Genomic DNA, 20,725 nt, shown 5'->3' with positions numbered 1-20,725 from the left:
TCCTCTTTACCTCAGGCAACATATAACTTTGAAGCATATTTTACAGCCTAAAAAACTGACAGAACATGGCATGATCAAATTCCAGCAGACAAAGCTTTTTGTGATCAGTCCTAAGCTGTGGATGAGAGAATAGAGGGGATCGGTGGCTTCCAGGACAGATATAATACTTGCCTTCATCAGGGGGATGGTTTCTTCTTTAATAGAGTTAAGATACAGTACTTACATACATTGATCCGTGGATAAGTCAACTCAGGTTTTTTGGGGTCAATTTTTTGACCTAAATTTCTAGACATATACATGAGTATATACAATAAATGTGACACTTGACGATGTTAAGACAAGAGATGAGGATGTTCAGTGTTAAAAGGTAGATTTACTTTCACCTTGTAGAGGAAAGTGGGAAAAGGACCTGTACCTGACTGCTGTCCACAGGCCAGCACAAAGTGCCCGTCTGTAGAGGCCTGTAGTCTTCTTCCCTGTCCACACAGTGCGAAATAATAATGGACCGAACAGCTTAATGCAAATAATACCTTCATATTTGTACCAAGTTTTTCCTTTGTGGGCAGATATTAACCAAGAAACGAACTACTGTACACTCAAGAGCTGAGGGAATTACTTTTTAGATCATAGAATCATAGAGTTGGAAGAGACCACAATGGCCATCCTGTCCAACTCCCTGCCATGCAGGAACTGACAATCAAGCATCCCTGACAGATGGCCATCCAGCCTCTACTTAAAGACCTGCAAAGAAGGAGACTCCACTAACACTCGAGGAAGGAGGTGTTCCACTGTGAACAGCCCTTATGTCAGAAGCTCCTCCTCAATGTTTGAGGTGGAATCTCGTTTTCCTGCAGTTGCATCCATTGTTCCGTACTCTAGTCTTCTGGAACAGCAGAAAACAAGGCTGCTCCAACTCAATGTGAGACTCCTTGAAATACTTAAACAGGGCTATCATACACCCCTTTAAAGTATTTTCTTCCCATAACTTGTTACAGAAGTGACTTGTTGCATTATTCATAATATCCCTAATACTTTCAATGGTTTTTGGAAAGCCTTAAGATTAATTAGTGGGCCTAAACCTGGAAAAAATAATCTCAGATGCCATTAAAAAGTATTTAAATTCCCTTAAGAAACAGCTTTTAAAAATAGCCAGAATTGTTACTCATTACATCACAAAGTAACTTCATCTACTTATTAATAACTTATATCCTATTTTTTGAGGGGGGAAAATTATATCTTTATGCAGGTTAGCTATATACATTGTACCATGTTACATAGAAGCAGTTGACAGCTGACATTATTTGATAGCATTTGACAGAAAAACAGTATTTCATTATGCTCAACGGTTTGCTTTTTGGCCAGTTGTAACTGTCCAAGTCCTACCTCTCCTTTCTCCCTGCTTAAAAAAAAGCAGGGGAGGACTTGTTCTACTGCTCCTAGGCAGGGTCAACTGAGGTAACCAAGTTTCAGCATGCCAGCCTCTGGGCATCTAGCACTCCTAGCGTAAAAATTGAGAAGTTGCCAAGTTATTTCTTAAACAGCAAACAGGGAGACAGGTGTAAAGGCAACCAAAGCAAGCAGCTGGTAGTGGGGGGATGGGAACAGCAAAGACATGGAAAAATGCTTACTTGGGTGTGGCAACCTTGTTTTTCTCATAGAACAGCCGAAGATCTTGAGGACTGCTTGCCTGCGCGAAGGGGAAAAAAATCAAGAACCATCAGCAAGTACATGCAAGCACGTGAAATCTTGTAGCTGCGAACTTTTCTTTGAATGGGTTCTTTCTGTACGCCAAAATACAAGAGAGGCAGTCTCAGCAGACTGGGGCAAAAGCCAGACTCTGCCCCACACCTTTTGGTGTGGGGAACATTTGCAACCTCACAGCTTGAACAACTAGGAAGTGGTAGTGTGATTCTAAAGAGGAATGCCAAGTATTCAGTGCAGCTGGTCGCCCCCTGGGGCTGGTGGGGCAGAGGAGAGGGACATCGGGGTGACACTGACTATGTGTTGTTTAATACCAGCAGTCTTTGCCTCTGAAAATATTTGTACCTTTATACCACTGTTGGGGTTAGGTAGGGACCTTCTGTCCAAATTTCTGCCATGCAAGTACAGAACTGATACAAATGTAATGATATCAATTTTGTTACAGTTTTATGTACTTATTGTTTTTTGTTAGCCACCTTGGAAGTTCTCCTTCTAGGTGAAATACAAACATTGACTGAAACGTAGGTTTTTAATTTTATAGCGTCACACCTGTGCTAGTGCTCCTAAGAATAATAGATTTTAAAATCTATTTGCATCACAATAGACAGCCAAGAGCCACATGAAAAAGGAGAGAAATGTTCAACGTTGATAGTATGGTGTTGAGGAGAATGGGAGGGAGTTTAGATGATTAAAAAACAAACACCACGGACCCAGGAGAAGCAACCTTACAGGCCACTGTAGGGTCATATTTTGTCCATGCAGTGAGACTGGTTTATACATGTCTAAGAGATGGGGACTCTTCTGCTCTTCCGTAATTGAATGTACCATCATCCCCCACAACGGTGTGGGGATGGCGGCTAAAGTAAGCTGGAGTTCAACAATATCTGGAAGTAAACTCTCTTTAGTTGAGAGGGCATATGTTACCCTGCAGATGTTTTTAGACTGCAGTTCCTACATTCCTCATTATGGGTTACCTTCTGGAGGGCCATGGCTGTTAACTCCTGGCCTAAAGTAACAGTCTGGTATTTCCTCATCCTGATAGTGTGTACCAGTCAATAATTACTTCCTGCCTTGCAGAAAGCCATAGTTGCCACTCAGCAATGATCCCTCAAGTACTGACTCAAGAAGGGATTATCTGTCATGATAGGTGTCCATAGGACTGGGTATGACTGGCACTATGTGTTGGCCTGGGGCCGATTTTAGAGCTCGAGAGAGCGGAGCATCTGCATGCCTCCCAAGCCCTACTGTGCTGTCTGGGCACCATTTTGGCTGTGCGCTTGATGATGCTGCCACATGTGCCGCATCCAAATGACGCGGTGCACAAGGAGTTTGCTGTGCCGCTGCAGGCGCTAATGGCGCCTCGGCAGTGGCCGAGAAAGGAGCCGCATTCATGGCTCCTTTTTCCTGGGCAAATCTTTAGCAGAGGTGGTATTGGCCATCTATCTGGGATGCTTTCATTGAGAGTCCTGCATGGCAAGGGGTGTGGACTGGTTGGCCCTTGTGGTATCTTCCAACTCTATGATTTTATGATTCCAAGGATCTCATAATGCTGTACACCTATGTCCTGCCATTTTAATCCTTACAGCAGCCCTGTAAGGACAGTCTGAGAAAAAGTTACTGATTCTCCCTGGGGGCAGGGCTGTGGAGATTGTAACAATGAGAACTTGCACGGCAACATTTACTACAATATTCCTGCTTTGGTGGCGGTGTCCAATCCATCTTTGGAGGGTCATTGTAGGCTAGTGGGACACTAAGTCCTGAAAGTCTCTGAAACATAACAGCTCAATTTATAATCTGGCATTCCCAGAGTATTATTCAAAATAGAGTGCTCCATAAATCCCTATTAAGATCACATAATTGAAAAAGACATTCCACTGCCGTTTGCCACTAAGCTGAAATAGTCAAAATACCTTCAATATTTGCATAAAACTCATATAGTAGTTCTTCTAAAAAATATTACTGTATTAGGAAGACCTTTGAAGTCATTTTGATGTTGCAAAACAAAAAATAACCCCTCTTCCCCAAAAACATGATTTTAACCAAAAATATGGTTTTAAGGCTTAATTTGAGATATGCATAACAAAAACATCAGTAAAACCTCCCGCACAAACTTCTCTTCTTCTCATGGCCAGTTTAACCTGTCACAAGCAAGATGAAAGAGCAAAGAGCAATTCACACCCAAAACCAACTGTCATACTAAGTAGAAGCCAGGTTTAAAGCTTTCACATTTTAAACAAACCACAAGAAGCCCTGTAAAACACAAAGATACCCTGGAAACTTTAATGTTAGTTGTAGCTCGTTAATGAATTTGCTGCTCTGCTTGCTAGATTTTCTGAGTGGTATGCAAGTCATTCAGCTATTTCCTAGCTGTCCCATGAAACTTTTCCAAAGGGCACAGAAAGACGATCTAGCAATGTCCAATGCAACTTTTTCATGGGCCACAGAAGTTGACTAGGATGCTGAAAATGAAGGACACCCCTATATAGCAAGCCTCCTCACATCCCAATTACATCCTTGGTTTGCAAGGAACATATACAGTGCACCCGCGTCATACGCCTTATGCGGAAGCCCCCGCACCATTTAATGAATGGTGTGTGCAACCATGGTGCTCGTGCTGCGCGCACGAGCCCCATTATCCTTAATGGGACTCGAGCTAGGCGGGACTTGCTTACACGGTATGGTCCGGAATGGATCCCGCATAAAGCAAGGGAACACTGTACTTCTTCTTATGTACAATCGGGGAGAAAGACAATGTGCACAAGATTCATGGTGCCGGAACAAGATGGCATATTTCTCAGTAGATCAACACCACTTTCCCTGTGAACCACAAAAGATGCTCAAAATGGAGGGTGACGCTCCTTTATTATGTAAAAGAAATCTCTGAGTGGAGACTTTGGACAGTTATAAAGAACCTAGGAGAAGATGATGAAGTGTTAACCTCCACAGAATAACTCACCTGGAAGGGTGCTTTTCCAGTCAGACACTGATAATGATGGTTCCAATACTCCACAGTCAGCTTTGGCATCATATGTTGGGACATAATAACTTCTGGAGCCGCATGAGATGAAAGAGTATGGACATTTCTTAAATGCCTTAGCTCCTGAATGTATTGTTTGTTTCTAAGCCCTGTGACAGCAAACGTTACAAACGAACACTTTGAAAGCACACATGGAGAAATTAAGGAAAGATCTTAAAAAATGGTCCCAATTGAGAATATCTCTATCAGGAAGAATAGAAACTATAAATGATGGTGTTATCAAAAATAAACTTCTTATTCCAAATGATACCTATACACTCACAAGAGCCACATTTCGAGAATGCATAGAGATATCAGGAATTTTATATGGAAAATAAAAAAGGCACGATCAAAATGGAAGACAATGACAAGACAAAAAAAGGATGAGGGGGAGGGGGTGGAGTGCCGAATTTGAGTTGTTTATCAGCAAAATATACTACATTGGATCACAGACGGGTAAAACTTGGAAACCAAAACATGTTAAATTAGAGGGGGTCACAATAGATTTGGTGGCATGCTATATGTGTTATGAAAAGCCAAAGTTCATAAAGAATTTATGCAACACTGATTAGAAAGTTTATTATAACGTGGGAGAAATAAAAAAGAAGATCTATGAAAATTGCCCCAAGGGACATCAACGCAAGAAGCCTTTTTCGGAAGATGGACATTAACTGATAAATGGCCTAACACTCAAAGAGTTACTAAACAAAAAAAAGACGACGGCTATCAACTGAAAACACTGGAGGAATTAACTCTTATAGACACGCCGAGATGAACTGGTTTTTATCACACAATTAAAAGAACGTTATAAAATGGATGAAAGCTGCATGGAATTGAAGGAAATATGGAGAACTTGATAAAATATTATTAGGAGAGGGAAAAAAAAGAGTATCCAATTATACCATTTCTATTAAAAATTGACCAAGAAAAGAATAATATCGGATGCAATGAGTAAATGGGCTACGGACTGTGGGCATACCATTGAAATAGAAAGTTGGAACAGGCCAGAAAGAAGACTAAGGAATTTACATATTCGCAGGTCTAAGGGAGAATCTTGGAAGAGGAGAATCGCTGTACCTAACTCCTAGCAGACTGGCAATGAGTGATATAAAGATCTAATAAATGTTGGAGTGCAACGAGGCAAAAAGAACATGGGCCACATTGGTGGAGATGCCCTAATTGAAAATCTATTGGAAAAAGATCCATACAACAATTGAGAATAGGTTAAATATAAAATTTGAACTTAAACCAGAACTATACCTCCTAACATGACAAATAAGCTGCCAATAGAGATAGAAAAAAGTACAGAAGAATAATGTTGTATATGATAAACAGCTGCCAGGCTCTATAGCACAATTTGGAAGGATAACAAATACCCGAGTATAGATTTGTGGCTCCAAAAACTTATGGACATGCAGAAATGGACAAACTTACAGCATATTAAAATTTAAAAACATGGACAGGATAGAAAAGGATTGGTACCCAGTCAACAATTTTGGGAAGCTAGGTGGTTAAACGAAGAGGTACATTGTAGCCTTGAATAATGGTATTAAAGATGTATTGTAAACATTTATGATTAATAAAGGTGTAGATTCAGATAGATAAAGGGAAAAGAATTAAGAAACTAAAGGAAAATCCGACAAGTAGTCTGAACCAGACACAATTGAGAAATATGGGTTAAGACGAGTTTGGAATACAATAGGAGGAAACTTAAAGGACTAGATGTATTACAAACCACTATGATATTATGTATAGAACAGGATGAAGTATTGCCTTTTTATGTTTGCGCTATGTTTTTTCTTTTATGTATATAAAAACGCAGAATAAAAAAAGAAAAAAGAAAAAGAAAAGCAAGCCCTGAAACTGCACCGAAAAAGCCCACAACTGGTTCCAATATGTGATGACACATTCACCAGTTGGAGCCATGGAGAAAGAAGATCTGGGCTGTGTTCCTGAACCATCTAAACAACATCCACCCAACATCCAATTACTATGGAAAAGAAAAGCAAGGAACACTGCCATTTTTGGATGTCCTAGTCATCACAAACCGAACCAAATGTTTGGGTCACACAGTATACAGAAAACTCACACACACAGACCGTACCTGCAACAAGAACTCAACCATCACCCAGGAAAAAAAAGGGCACAATCAAAACACTGATAGACCGCAGCAAAACGCATCTGCGAACCCCCACTTCTTGGAAGATGAACTGAGCACCTAGACCAGCTCTACAGGCTAAATGGTTATCCCAGCTCAGACATCAGAAGGCTGCCAGGCCCAGAAAAAACCCAGAGGAGTGAAGACAAGCAGCCACCCAAAGGGAGGTTTTTACCATACATCACAAGGAGTCACAGACAGAATAGGCAAAGTGGTGAGGAAGCACAACCTGCAAATAGTTTACAAACTGACGAAGAAAATCCAGCAAATGCTTCGCTCAGCCAAGGACCAGAGAGACCCGCTCACAGCTGCAGGAGTTACCGCATACCATGCAGCTTCGGACAAGTCTGGGACCACCAAATGCCAGTGTGTAAACAAGAATCAAGGAACACGGGAGACACGGCAGACTGCGCCAGCCAGAAAAATCAGCAGTAGCAGAATATGTTACAAACCATCCTGGGCATCAAATACTGTTTGAAAACACTGAAAGTCTGGACCATGCCAACCACTACCATGTCAGGATGCACAAGGAAGCCATTGAAATCCACAAACACTGGACAATTTCAACAGGAAGAGAATCCCTTAAAGTAAACAAGTTTGGATACCAGTCCTGAAGATAGCAAGATAAAGACAAATGCAAATGAGAAATCTCCCAGGGTCAGGGGTTTTCCCGCAGAACAATGAGCAGTAATCAAGCAGACATGGCGGGGTACAGACCGCCGCTTTGCGCGGTCTGGCGCCGCCGCCAGAAGGTCCGCGGGGGAGCCGGAGCCTTCAGACGGCCCGACTCCGCGCGGAACGAAAAAGAAGCTCCAAAATGAGCTTCTTTTTGCGTCGCGTTTGCGACGTAGCGAGGCGCCAGGGGCGCGCTCGCTACGTCAGCAGCGGCGCGACGCGTCTCGATACGCAAAGATGGCGGCGCCATGTAGAAAGGGCGCCGCCATCTTGTACGCATTGACTACGTATTAGGGTTAGGGGGTGCGGAAGCATCGCCCCTTCCTAACCCTAATACGGTATTCAATACGTATTTTTGGCGGTTTGTAACCCGCCATTAGTCCTCTTGTGCAGACCCTCACATCCCTGAGAACTGCCATTAGCAACCAACAATATACATGCAATATCACTCCTGCCTTTCCAGATCACACATAGTATACAGTCAAGTCCACTTCAGGCAAACATTCGCTGAAGATGCCAGGCCACGATGCTGTGGAAACGTCAGGAAGAAACTCTGCCAGAACATGGCCACAAAGCCCGAAAAACCCACAAAAAACGATGGATGTCGGCCATGAAGCCTTCAACTTCATATTGTTGTTTGCTGCTGCTGCGGTTTTCCTTTCATACACCTCTGCCAGACATACCACAGAACAGATTAATATTTGGCTTTCCGCATACAGTGATATAATACAGGCATGGAGAAGGCTATTTCATAATCCTGCTTAATTCAGGCATGATTTTGCTTTAATGAGATTTTGAAAAGGTAACACACACACACACACTAGAAATAACAACAACCTGTACCTTGTCACTTGATCTGCTGAAGATGAGGTGCGAAGGAACACATGCCCTTCTCATGAACCAATTTGTTTATGTATATTGCATTCACCCAGATGAGTCACTAGAATAAAACTTGAAGGCAATGTGAGCCTCTCTTAAAAACTAAGGGGCAGTACAGATGGGTAGCTGGAAGCCGCCCCTTCTGCCCCAGGGTCGGTGGCCACAGCAGTCGCACGCTGCGGCACCGACCCGCACCCTAGAAGAAGCTGCTCTGGCAGCTTCCTCGGAGGGGTGTCCTCAGGCGCGCTCGTGCGCCCATGCCTTTTGCAGCCAGTGCCGTTTAGGCACTGTGCACTGTGTGGATGGGCGCACGCCATAATAGCGGTGGCACGGTAGGGTTTCTGAATCCTAGTCCTGCGTCCAGCCCCTAAGACTACTACAAACACACGAAGGTTTCAAGAGGCAACTTTTCCTGGCTGATGTCCGGGTGAAAAAAAGAGGATCAGACTGAAATCAAGTCACGAGGGTAACTCCATACTTTGTTTGCCTGATGTCCATTAGAGGATACATTTCAAGTTTGTTGCATCCAAGGATGTGGACAGATGAGAGCCGCTACATATATGCTGGGTCTTTGCTCTTCCTGGATCATTAAAAAACACTTGTTGAGTGGGTACGGGGGGTGATGAATGCCTCGCTACAGCAGGCAGGGTTTAGTGGACTGTTACTGCAAACGATAACAACAACAAAACCCATATCTAATATTCCCTTTTGGGGCAAGGTCCTGGAGTGTGCTGTGGCCTCCCTCCAGTGATTCCTGGATCACAACACTTATTTATCAATCTAATCTGGCTTCAATTTGTTAATGTATATTAAATTAAGCCTTAAAACAGGCAGCTTTGTTCACGTTGGTGGAGAACTCCACACTGGGAAAGAGAGGAAGAGTTTGTCCTGTTGGTCTGCTGGACCTCTCAGTTGCTTTTGATACCATTGAACATGGTAATCTGCTGGGCTTCTTTTCTAAGATGGAAAATGGAAGCACTGTTTTACACTGGCTTGAGGCCTTCCTGGAGGGGATTCCCTGGTTGACTCCCTGGCCTCATGCCGTCCCTCAAAGATTGAATTTTTGAAAAGGCTCCACTATTCTGGATTAAACGAACTTAGGGAGCTGGGGATGTTTAGCCTGAAGAAGAGAAGGTTGAGGTGTGATGATAGACCTGTTTAAATATTTGACGAAGGGATGTCATATTGAGGAGGGAGCAAGCTTGTTTTCTGCTGCTCAAGAGACTAGAACACGGAGCAATGGATGCAAGCTGCAGGAAAAGAGATTCCACCTCAACATTAGGAAGAACTTCCTGACAGTAAGGGCTGTCCGACAGTGGAACAAACTCCCTCGGAGTGTAGTGGAGTCTCCCTCCTTGGAGGTCTTCAAACAAAGGCTGGATGGCCATCTGTCAGGGATGCTTTGATTTGGATTTCCTACATAGCAGGGGGTTGGACTGGATGGCCCTTGCGGTCTCTTCCAACTCTGTTATTCCATGATTCTAATGGTTTACAGCTCTTTATTACATCCCTTCAATGGTACACAGTTTGTGGTCTCTATTCAGTTCTACTCATATGCAAGCATGAAAAGAACTTTGATATTTATTTGACTCCATTGTTCATTATGGACTTTTAACTACATTGTATTGCCCATAGGCATATTAATATTTTTCTCATTTTCTTTTTGGAGTCTCCCCTACTTCCCGCTTCTGACTCCCAACTGATGTTTTGTTTTGATACTACTCTCCCTTGTGTTCCATGTTGTTGAGTTTGGTTACTACTTCTATGACCTCACCATTTGCTATGTTGTCTAGGGCTATAAGGAACTTCAGTTCATCAGCATCTGGCAGGTCACATATTCCTCACCTGATTTATCACATTTATAATATCCCAGGAATCTAACTTATTTGAGTAAATCATGGGTGGATGGGTGGGTATGTGCTTGCAGGCACACTACAGCTTGGCATTATTTTGATAGCAGATAATCCACAGTCAGATCATTGCTCTGCTTGAGGCTGATGGTCCACACAAGTCACGTGTAAAATGGGTTGGAGTGGTTACAGAACAAGGGAAGGAATGCAATGTCTTTTTCCCTCCACAGCTTGTCCTTTTTGCAATCTCTTCCATCCAATACTTTTCTCCTCTCCAAATGAGTTCAAGGAGAGGAAACTGAAGGTACAAGTTTTAAATTTACTTTTATTTTGTACTTTTCTCCTTTTTAATTTTTTAAAAATCTTGCACTGATCCTGCAAAGTGCTGAGCAGGGCACATATAACTTCCATTACTTTTTAGATCACAGATCATAGAATCTACTATCACCTATTTCAGCCCCACAGTGTACCTATAATGTATGCAAGTCTGAGGGACAGTGGCTGGCCAAAGTTCAACCAGTAAGTTTTAAGTAACATGGGAGGTTGTGTGCTTTCAAATTCTGTTAAACTACAACTCACATCACCCCTCAGCTATAGCTCTGCTGATTATGACTGCTAGGAATTGCTTGGGAAAAAGTAGGGTAGGTTACAAAAGACACCTGTTCAAAACGAAGAGAACAACTGCCAGTCACTGTGGACCAGTGGTTCCCAGTTTTGTGTCCCCAGATACTGTGAGACTTTGGTTCTCAAAAACCTCATCCAGCATGGACAATGCTCAGGGATTCTGGAAAATGTAATTCAACAATACCTGGGAACCAAATTTCAGAACCAGTATTGTAGGGTAGGGAATCCAAAGCTAGATGGGAGTTCTGAGTTAGTACCCAATCCAGACACCTGTATAATATATAATGTTGCCAAATTCTATGCAGCTGCAGTAAAATCCATCAGGCAATGACCTCCGCAACAGACTAGAATTAATCTTCCCCTACAAGAATTAATCTTCTCCTATAACACCAGATTTTAAAAGGAAATACTGTTTCTACCTGGTTTTTATCTTGTTTTTTACCTTCTTTTATTCTGTATTCCCAACAGCAAATGGTGAGAATCCTGTTGAGGTTATACTGTTTTTAATCTGTGTTTTTACCCTGTTTTTACCTTGATTTTGCCATTGTTTTTAACATTACCTTCTTTTATCCTGTATCCCCTTTTTACCTGTGCTGGTCTATGACCGTAATAAAGATGAACTTAACTGAACTGAGTTAGTATAAGGCAAGCTTCTCTATTTACCATCCACCAAAAACTGCGATTGGCAGACAGAGCAGCCAAGCAACATCTTATCCCTCCCCACCAGGGGTACTTACATTCTCTTTTCCCTCCTCACCACTACCACCACAGTTGCATTCAGAACCACAGAGCAGAAATGTTACAAAGCAAGTCCAATAAAATAGAGATGATTAGTTGAAAAGATAGGAAATGAAATTCGATTTAAAAACGTGACATGCAAATAGTGAAAGCTAGAATCAATGGATTTTATTTTATTTTTTAAATCCCCATTTTCCCTGCAATAAGGCAGAACAGTCCACTTGGGGGGCTGAGAGCAAGCAAACAACCAGAATGTACGTACCATGTACATAGGGGAGCCGCAGAGAGTTGCTGCCATCATATTGTTCTGTAAGTATCGTGCAAATCCAAAATCAGCTACATGTAGAACCAAACAAAAATCAGAAGGGAAAAAGTCATGATAAAGCAGTCACACAAAAGCACATTCATACTAATCACAAAGGAAGACCTACATGCATTGAACAATAACTGCTGATCACAGATAAAGAGACATAAACCATTGAGAATGCAATCCTAAGCACACCATTAGAAAGAAAGGACAATTGGTCACAGGGAAGATTTACATCTGTTCTACTTTTGAGTAGGAAGTGTGTCTGCATAGGACAGCTCTCATGCAATCATCCCATCCTGCTTCCCTTTTCCATGTTCTATGATTGAAAAAGTCCTCATTTAATAAACTACAGTTTCCTGTTATATCTGAAACAAGCAACTATACTTACTGGATTCTTACAACTTCAGTACAGCAGTTGGCGATCCTGACTTCTTCCAAACTTGGTAACTATGGTTAATTAAAAACTTTGTAGTTCAACACAGTGGAGTTGCATATACAGGCAAAACATGCTAACTCACATCCTTCATGTTTTGTATTATTAGTATTATTTAAAAAAACAACTCAAGGTTTTTGTCTCATACAGAACTCACAGCAACTCATTTAAAATTTAGTCAAATCCATGTGTCAAGAGGAAAGATTTTTCAACTTTGAACATAAGAATCAGTGTACTGCTTACCAATCTTTATGCGAATGTTGTTAGGGTTTGATTTCTTGCCCCCTGCATAAGAAAGGAGAATATTTTGAGGCTTCAGATCCCGATGGATTATCCCTTTGCTGTGCAGAACCTTCATGGCACCAGCAATTTGCTGAAGAAAAAGCCGGATTGTATCTTCACTAAGTGTCCTCATACCTGGAAGGAGAGGTGATGGCACAAGAAAGGTAAATAGCAAAGAAACCAGAACAGAAGGATGCCAATTACTTTGAGTGGTGAATACAACTATCATTATCAATAATCTAGAGAATGCTGCTATCATTTCTAATAACCTAGAGCTGTAATGTACATAATGCCTGTGGTGCATGAGGGCCAATCTGCTGCAATTTACCTATCTGAAACATTACCATGAACCATGGGTAGGGCAGTGTATAAAGATCAAATTGGTGGTGCAGCGGTTAAATGTCAGTACTGCAGCCACTCACTCACAAGCCACAAGGTTGTGAGTTCAATACCAGCCAGGGGCTCAGGGTTGACTCAGCCTGGCATCCTTCCAAGGTCGCTAAAACGAATACCCAGCTTGTTGGGGGCAATTAGCTTACACTTTGTAAACCACTTGGGGAGTGCTTAAGTGCACTGTTAAGCAGTATAGAAATGTATTTGCTATTGCTATCTGGACAATAAAGTAGCCCTAAAAAAGATGTACCTGTTTTATTCTATTCTATTCATATAGTGCTACTGTATTGTTTTAATAGATATTGTAAGCTGCCTTGCGTCTCACTTTGGGAGAAAGATGAGATATAAATAAGAAAAATAAATAAATAATGACAAAGAAAATATCATTGACTACCTTTCCCCCCAACAGATTCTCTGGATGTTTTTATCCTGCTTGCACTATTTATACCATTTTTATCTCAGCCCCTCTTCTTGCGTGACATATAAGGGGGTTGGACTGGGTGGCCATTGTGTTGGCCATTCCAACGCTGTATCTCTATGATATATACTCCCATGTCTTTATATTATCATCACAATGATGCTGTAAGGGTTGAGAGGTACAAGCTCACACAGTAACACACTGGCTATTTTAAATTTGCTTCACTGCAGTTGATGAAGTGCCTACAACCAATTATTTAACTGGCCAAGGCATTCAACCTGTGACCTGCATGAGCAACAAGTGCAGGTTTTCTGACAAACAGAAAGATCATTTGATTTCAAAAGAAGTAGCCCTTTAGCAGGTGAATGTGATCTGCCTTGGCACAAGTTCAGAGAACAGTCACAGGGCAGCAATTTCAAAATGTCCATAAATACCCCATGTTTTCGCTGCATTTACCTCAGTATAATTAAGTGAGGGGAGGCTTGCTCAAACACATGCAACATCATTCGCCTGATATAATACATTTTGCCTGTCCCCTTTATCTTCACCCCAGGTAGAAAAACTTACACATAAAATGAAAATTGACTAAATTAGAATTTTGATGCAATGTGACTGAGAGAACTATTTCACACAGCCAGTTAGTAAGCTCAGTCCTACTTGGTTCTTGCTTGTTGGCTCGTACTTCTGAGAGAATATATTTTAAAATATAGTACTTGTAGAGTATAGGCAAAAGGCCACACAAAATGGCTTTCAACCCCTCCCCATACTACACCATATTTCTCTTACTTCGCTCCTGCTTGGTTAACGCACTGTAATTCTTCCTCAATGTATTTTTCCTTTGTTTGCCATTTGCTCCAGTGACAGAAAATTGCTTTTTGTAATGTGTTAGCTGCCTGTTAATAAGTATACACATCCAGTTCAAGAACCACACTTCTCTTTTGCTATTGTTCTGCAGCTTAGCCTGCAATGTTTCATTTGCTATGCCCACATTTATTTATTTAGTCTGGAGAACTAAGCCGATCATTCTATGTTTACATGCAAATATACAGCAACCACAAACACACACAAGTCTGCTAGGTCAAAAATATGTCAACATTTTCTTTCTGAGAGGATGTTTATAGCAGCTGAACTCAGAATTCACAACATACAGATTTAGATAAAGAGGAAACAAAGTTTGTGGGGGGGGGGGGGGGGGTGAGGTCTCCTCAAAAGCTGAGTTGGCACATGTTGCTATTGCGTCACCCATTCAGAGATGGCAAGGTGAATTAATACCAACTCTGAATTTAATTTTATTAATATCTGCCAAATTTACCAGAGGAAGTAGGCCAGGGCCAGGTCACTGGAGAATAGCAGAAAGAACAACAAGGCCATACTGGGCATTTGCCCTAGCTCTGCAGTCTAATCTATAGGGATGAATAAACACAGATGGCTGAGACCATGTTACAGCTTTTAAAAATTCAGGTAAAGATATACCAGAGTAAAGCAACAGAGGAAGGCACAGCTCTAGTACTGTGTGCCTTAAGACCAATAGGAATAGGCTGTTGAGCAATCCCATAGAAGAGCAATATAGTTTTTACCACTAACTTTGACAGCCATTAAGAAAACATCTGCTATCCTTGTTTGGGTCCTCCATAACAAACAAACAAACAATCTGAACATTGGAAAGTAACTGTACATTGAACATTGAAGGCTAATAATGCTCAGTGGATGTCTAAACGATGGCATGCCCTTTCTAGAAGTGATGACTAGAGACTAGAACCCAGAACAATGGATGCAAGCTACAAGAAAAGAGATTCCACCTCAACATTAGGAGGAATGTCCTGACAGTAAGGGCTGTTCGACAGTGGAACACACTCCCTTGGAGTGTAGTGGAATCTCCTCTTTTGGAGGTCTTCAAACAAAGGCTGGATGCCCATCTGTCAGGTATGCTTTGATTGAGATTTCCTGCATGGCAGAAGGTTGGACTGGATGGGCCTTGGTCTCTTCCAACTCTATTATTCTATGATTCTATGGCGGGGTACTTTCTCCCCACGGTATTGAGTTTCTTGCCCTCCTTATCTGCCAGAGTGAAGACAGCATGAAGCCTTGGACTGGGCAGCATCAACAAAGTCAGAAAAGCTAAAGTGCAGAACGAGCTCAGGATTGCTAGAGAGATTAAGAACAACTCCTCTGAGTCTGCTAACTCAGAGGAGTAAGGGTGGAATCAACCATACTGCATAAAAACTACGGCTTGCTCAATGTTGACAGGAGGGAAGATTTGTCAACCACAACTCCCGAATCACTTGAGCAAGGTATAGACCATTTTGAATACCGGATCCTTGATGGGGGTCTGCTCTTGCTGGACCTTGAGGTTCAGGGATTTATCCATCCAAAGCATGTATCTGATGAATGCTTTGATGAAAGCTTGATGGCGTTGTCAGAGATGAGGGAACTGTAGCATCTACCTGAACAGGAGGTGATTTATTGGCAGGAATCACATTTAAGTCCAAATCAGATCCTGATCCAGAGGCAGAGGTGGTAAAAAGGATCTGCATGGTCTGATAGGTTGATTGCAACAGAAGAAACAGGTTTCTCTCTGATCTTCATAGCTGTTTCCTGTGTTTGCTCATGGCGAGTGGAAAGCTGTGCTACTTTGGAGGTCTTGGTAGCAGACTGATCCACTGATGAATGGCCTTGTTGCACTGCTGGCCTAACGATATACTGAGAGCACTTTGGATGGTGTCGATACTTGGATGGTTAGACCTACAATGCAGCCTATACTGAGCAGACCTGCTATCCACTGAAGAATAGCTGCTACATGAATAACAAGAATCTTCAGAGGGAGATTGATAAACATAATATCCCTGGTGTCAAGAATAAACCGGCACGGGGGATGATGTCTATGTTGATTAAATATTGGAGAAACAGACCCTCTCTCTTTGATGTTGAAGGCTTCCAAGGAGGTTCATGAGGGGCCAAGACCTGCTCATACAGAAAAGCCTTGAGATGATGCTCTCTATTTCATCAATTGCCCATCTCAACCCAGGATCTTTGCACCATATTCAACACATTTCTTAAAAGAAGCCAGCAATACCAAGACAGCCCAAAGGGCTAGCGTGGCCAACAGCCAATGCCAACAAAGCAATCCAACAAAACCTCCTCGAACTGAAGTCCTATAAACTGAAGCGAAAGCTGTTACTATTGAAACTGCTGCAGTAGCAGACAAAAAGGAACTGGCAGTTTCACCAGGAGGCCCCTTATATAGGGCTGGTGGAGCTGAGCGGTGCTACTACTAACATTCTATTTAGAATGTTTGTAGAATGCTCTAGACAGGCTCTGTGCTGGTGCAGGATAACCCAGTTGTGTGATGCACAGAGACCACAAAGAAGAAAGACAATATACAGTTGGCCTTCCACATTTGCAGCTTTGAGTTTTGCAGATTTGATTAGTTGAAGTTTTGATTCATATGGTGCTCTCCAGGAATCTCTAGGTCCTCCAGCGCACCTCTGCCAGAGGTTGACCACAGAGTTGTGCTGGAGAATCTAGATGTTCTCCCCAAACTATGTCCTTTAAGAGATTAGGGCCAACAGTCTGGGATTCTGGGAGCTGAAGTCCAAAGTCCAAGATTTTGGGGATCACTGCTCTAGGCATTTGTAGGTCCTTCAGCATGATTCTATGATCAACCTCTGGCAGATGTTGACCACAGAGTTGAACTGGAGGACCTGGAGATTCCTAGAGTGCTATTCTCTTAGGTAAAAGAACAGTGTTTTTTATTTGCATTTTTCCACACTCCTGGGGGCCCTTCACCCGTAACTCCAGCAAATGTAAAGGGAACACTATAGTAATGGTTAGAGTGCAGAACCTGATATAGGGAGACCCTATTTCAAATACATCAGATAAAGAAGCTTATTTAGTGAACTTTGGTATCAGTAAGATGTAGAGGAGTAAACAGAAAACCCATAGTTAAATCTCAACTTTGCCATAAGGTTGTTGAGCAACACAGCCAGAATATTCTGCTTTTAGGCAGAGAGGTACAGCTCAAGGAGCAGTAAACTGTCCTACGCCCACCTTGGGAGGGGGGGGGGGGCTCTGTCATTGCTGCCTGGCCTTTCTCTATACTTTGTTGTTCTTCCACTGCCTCACACCTTTCTTCTTGCTCCTAGAATCAAATAGTTGGAAGAGACCATCCAGTCCAACCCCCCTGCCATGCAGGAACTCTCTATCAGAGCATCCCCGACAGATGGCTATCCAGCTTCAGTTTAAAGACATTTAAGGAAGGAGACTCTACTACACTCTGACGGAGTATGTTCCACTGTTGAACAGCCCTTACTGTCAGGAGGTTCCTCCTAATGTTGAGGTGGAATCTCTTTTCCTGGAGCTTGCATTCATTGTTCTGGGTCCTGTTCTCTGGAGCAGCAGAAAACAAGCTTGTTCACTCCTCAATATGACATCCCTTCAAATATTTAAACAGGGCTATCATATTACCTCTTAACCTTCTCTTCTCCAGACTAAACATATCAAGTTCTCTAAGTTGTTCCTCATAGGGCATGGTTTCAAGACCTTTCACCATTTTAGTCACCCTCTTTTATTTATTTATTTATTTATTTATTTATTTGGGTATTTATATCCCGCCCTTCAGCCCTAATGGCTCTCAGGGCGGCCCTCTTTTGGACATGCTCCAGTTTCTCAACATCCATTTTGAATTGTGGTGCTCAGCACTGGACACAGTATTCCAGGTGAGGCCAGAGCAAACCAGAAGAGAGTGGCATTGGCCCTGGACAATTTTAGCACGTAACGAATACATGCTAGGGTTGCCTTGTGGCGTTGCTTACAGACACCACGCAACCCTAGCATGTATTCCGTATGTCAAAATGGCGGCGCCCTGTACACATAGGCGCCACCATTTTGACGCAACGGACGCTTAGCGTTTGCACGTCGCGGCCCACTTGTGACATTGTGAGTGTGTCATTGGCGCACTCGGGGGTCACAATTGCGCCGGAAAAATAACCTGCTATTGCAGGTTCTTTTTGCTGTGGAGGGAGCCGTGCAGTTTGTCCGCTGTGGCTCCCTTGCGCAGCAAAACAAGGCGCCAGCAGACCACCCTTTTTGGGCGGTCTGTACCCCGCCAATATTATTTGCCTTGATCTAGACACTATACTTCTAACTTGCCACGGGTCAGCGTAAGACGGGCGCCCAAAAGAAGAGATACAAGGACTCCCTGAAACAACATCTCAGGCTCAGCCAAACTGATCACCAACAATGGTCCTGCCTGGCCTTGCATCGGGAGGCATGATGCTGCATCCTTTTTTGAAAGCTCACACCGAATGAGTCTCGAAGAGAAACGACAACGCAGAAATAACCACAACCCGGAAACATCACCCAAGGAGACTTTCTGCTGTGCCTTCTACAACCAGACTTGTTTATCTCAGACTGGCCTTTTTAGTCATCAACGAGCTTGTAGAAAGCGTGGGATGAGTCCTTCCTGAATCTTCGTTCACAAAGAAAAGCCAGAGATATCCACAGCATTCCTTTCATCTATTAAGCTGGTAATTTTTCAGATATGTCTGGCATGACTTGTTTCTCAGAAACCCATGTTGACTTTTTGTGATTATGGCATTGCCTTCTAAATGTAAATAGACTCTCTGTTTAATGATCTGCTTTAGAATCTTTCCTGGTATTGATGTCAGACTAACTGGATGATAATTGTTGGGATCCTCTTTTTTCTCCCCTTTTTGAGGATGAGGACAACATTTGCCCTCCTCTAGTCTGCTGGGACTTCTGTTCTCCAGGAGTTCTCAAAGATTATTTCCAATGGCTCTGATATTACATTCACTAGTTCTTTTAATACCTTTGGATGTAATTCATCTGGTCCTGGAGAAGTTCCTTGGAGACTCCATTGAGGTTCCTTCCTTCTTTCTGCTCCATTTCTCTCTCTTTTCTCTTTCCCCGCCCCCTTGCCATCACTTGCTTCATCTCATGCTGCTATGAGCATACCTACCTATCTGCTGCAAAACAGTGCTACTTTATAGTGCATCTTGCTGCTTTATATGACTAAAACTAAAAGGTGATGCTTCATCTATGAAACAAATGGTTTTTTTCAAAACAAGGTCTTGAAACCATGCCCTATGAAGAACAGCTTAAGAAGCAGCGTATGTTTAGCCTGGAAAACAGAAGGTTAAGAGGTTCTCTCTCAGTCTCACTTACCTCAGAAGATTCTCATGAGGATATCTGAGAAATGGCAGGATATAAACATAATAAACAAACAAACAGGATTTCCACACTAATAATGTACTAGGAAACTAATGCTAGCACTTCTGCCTCTGGTCAAAGCCCAAGACAAACCAGGTACACTGCTCCCTCGGGTTACGAAATTAATTCGTTCCGCGGCCGCTTTCGTAACCCGAAAAGCCTTCGTAAGCCGAATTGCCATAGGCGCTAATGGGGAAAAGCCGCGTTTCGTGCGAAAAAGCGCCGAAAAGCACCAAAAAAATTTTTCGTAACCCGAAAAACATTCGTAACCCGGAACAATTATTTCCAATGGGATTTTTTCGTATCCCGGAAATTTCGTAACCTGGGTATTTCGTATCCCGAGGTACCACTGTACACCAAAATAATTTAAATTGCCTTGATCCCCAGAACTGGAGACCTGCTGAGATATTGCAAGCCAAAGAAAAGCTGCCCCCAGAAATGATGAGAACAGTAGAAGCAAATCATTCAAGTTTTGCTGCAAAATCTGAGCAGGATTCTTACCATATTCTAGTTGCAAATATTTCAAAAAAACAAAACAAAACATTTATTCATGGAAAAACAGTATAAACAAAAATAGTCATAAGGATACTTACTGTGCAAGTAATCTGCCAGATCCCCACCATTGCAGTACTAAAGCCAGGGAGGGGGGAAGAATAAGTCCAAAAATAAATCAGATTAATTTTTTATCTCTTATGTTAAGAGACAGAGCAAGAAAAAATTCACTGAGAAGTCTGATTATGTCCTGTCTAAACAATTAAATTTCACAGTTTAAGTAATTAAAAAGCAAGGCAATAATAATAATAAAAATAAAATTTATTTTTATCCCGCCCCTCTGTGCAACACAACTGGGGTGGCTTACAAGATTACAACATACAATTCCATCTCACAATCCCACCCCCCTCTAAAATACAATTCAACAATTTACAATTTAGAACACAACTTAAAATAATAAGACAAAACAAATAAGATTGGCTACAGCTGAAATCGGGGTGAGCAGTTAGGCTTTTTTGGTGGCTGGGT

At 42.2% G+C, this 20,725-nt stretch overlaps 2 protein-coding genes across 22 annotated transcripts in view; both read right to left on the bottom strand.

Annotated features, from left to right (window-relative positions):
- EP400 (E1A binding protein p400) overlaps positions 1 to 20,725 on the bottom strand; it is a 390,490-nt gene that overhangs the window by 269,834 nt on the left and 99,931 nt on the right. The window lies entirely within an intron of this gene.
- ULK1 (unc-51 like autophagy activating kinase 1) overlaps positions 1 to 20,725 on the bottom strand; it is a 151,990-nt gene that overhangs the window by 96,667 nt on the left and 34,598 nt on the right. For all 4 annotated transcript variants that reach the window (XM_042441548.1, XM_042441545.1, XM_042441547.1 and 1 more), the window contains exons 5-7: positions 20,299 to 20,335; positions 12,628 to 12,801; positions 11,904 to 11,977 (exon numbers count right to left, since the gene is read on the bottom strand). In XM_042441548.1, coding sequence (XP_042297482.1) covers positions 11,904 to 11,977; positions 12,628 to 12,801; positions 20,299 to 20,335 — 285 coding nt within the window. The remainder of the gene's footprint in view (positions 1 to 11,903; positions 11,978 to 12,627; positions 12,802 to 20,298; positions 20,336 to 20,725) is intronic.

Source organism: Sceloporus undulatus, chromosome 10, assembly GCF_019175285.1.
Source record: "Sceloporus undulatus isolate JIND9_A2432 ecotype Alabama chromosome 10, SceUnd_v1.1, whole genome shotgun sequence".
Taxonomy (NCBI): domain Eukaryota; kingdom Metazoa; phylum Chordata; class Lepidosauria; order Squamata; family Phrynosomatidae; genus Sceloporus; species Sceloporus undulatus.
This window is presented reverse-complemented; position numbering and strand designations above follow the sequence as displayed.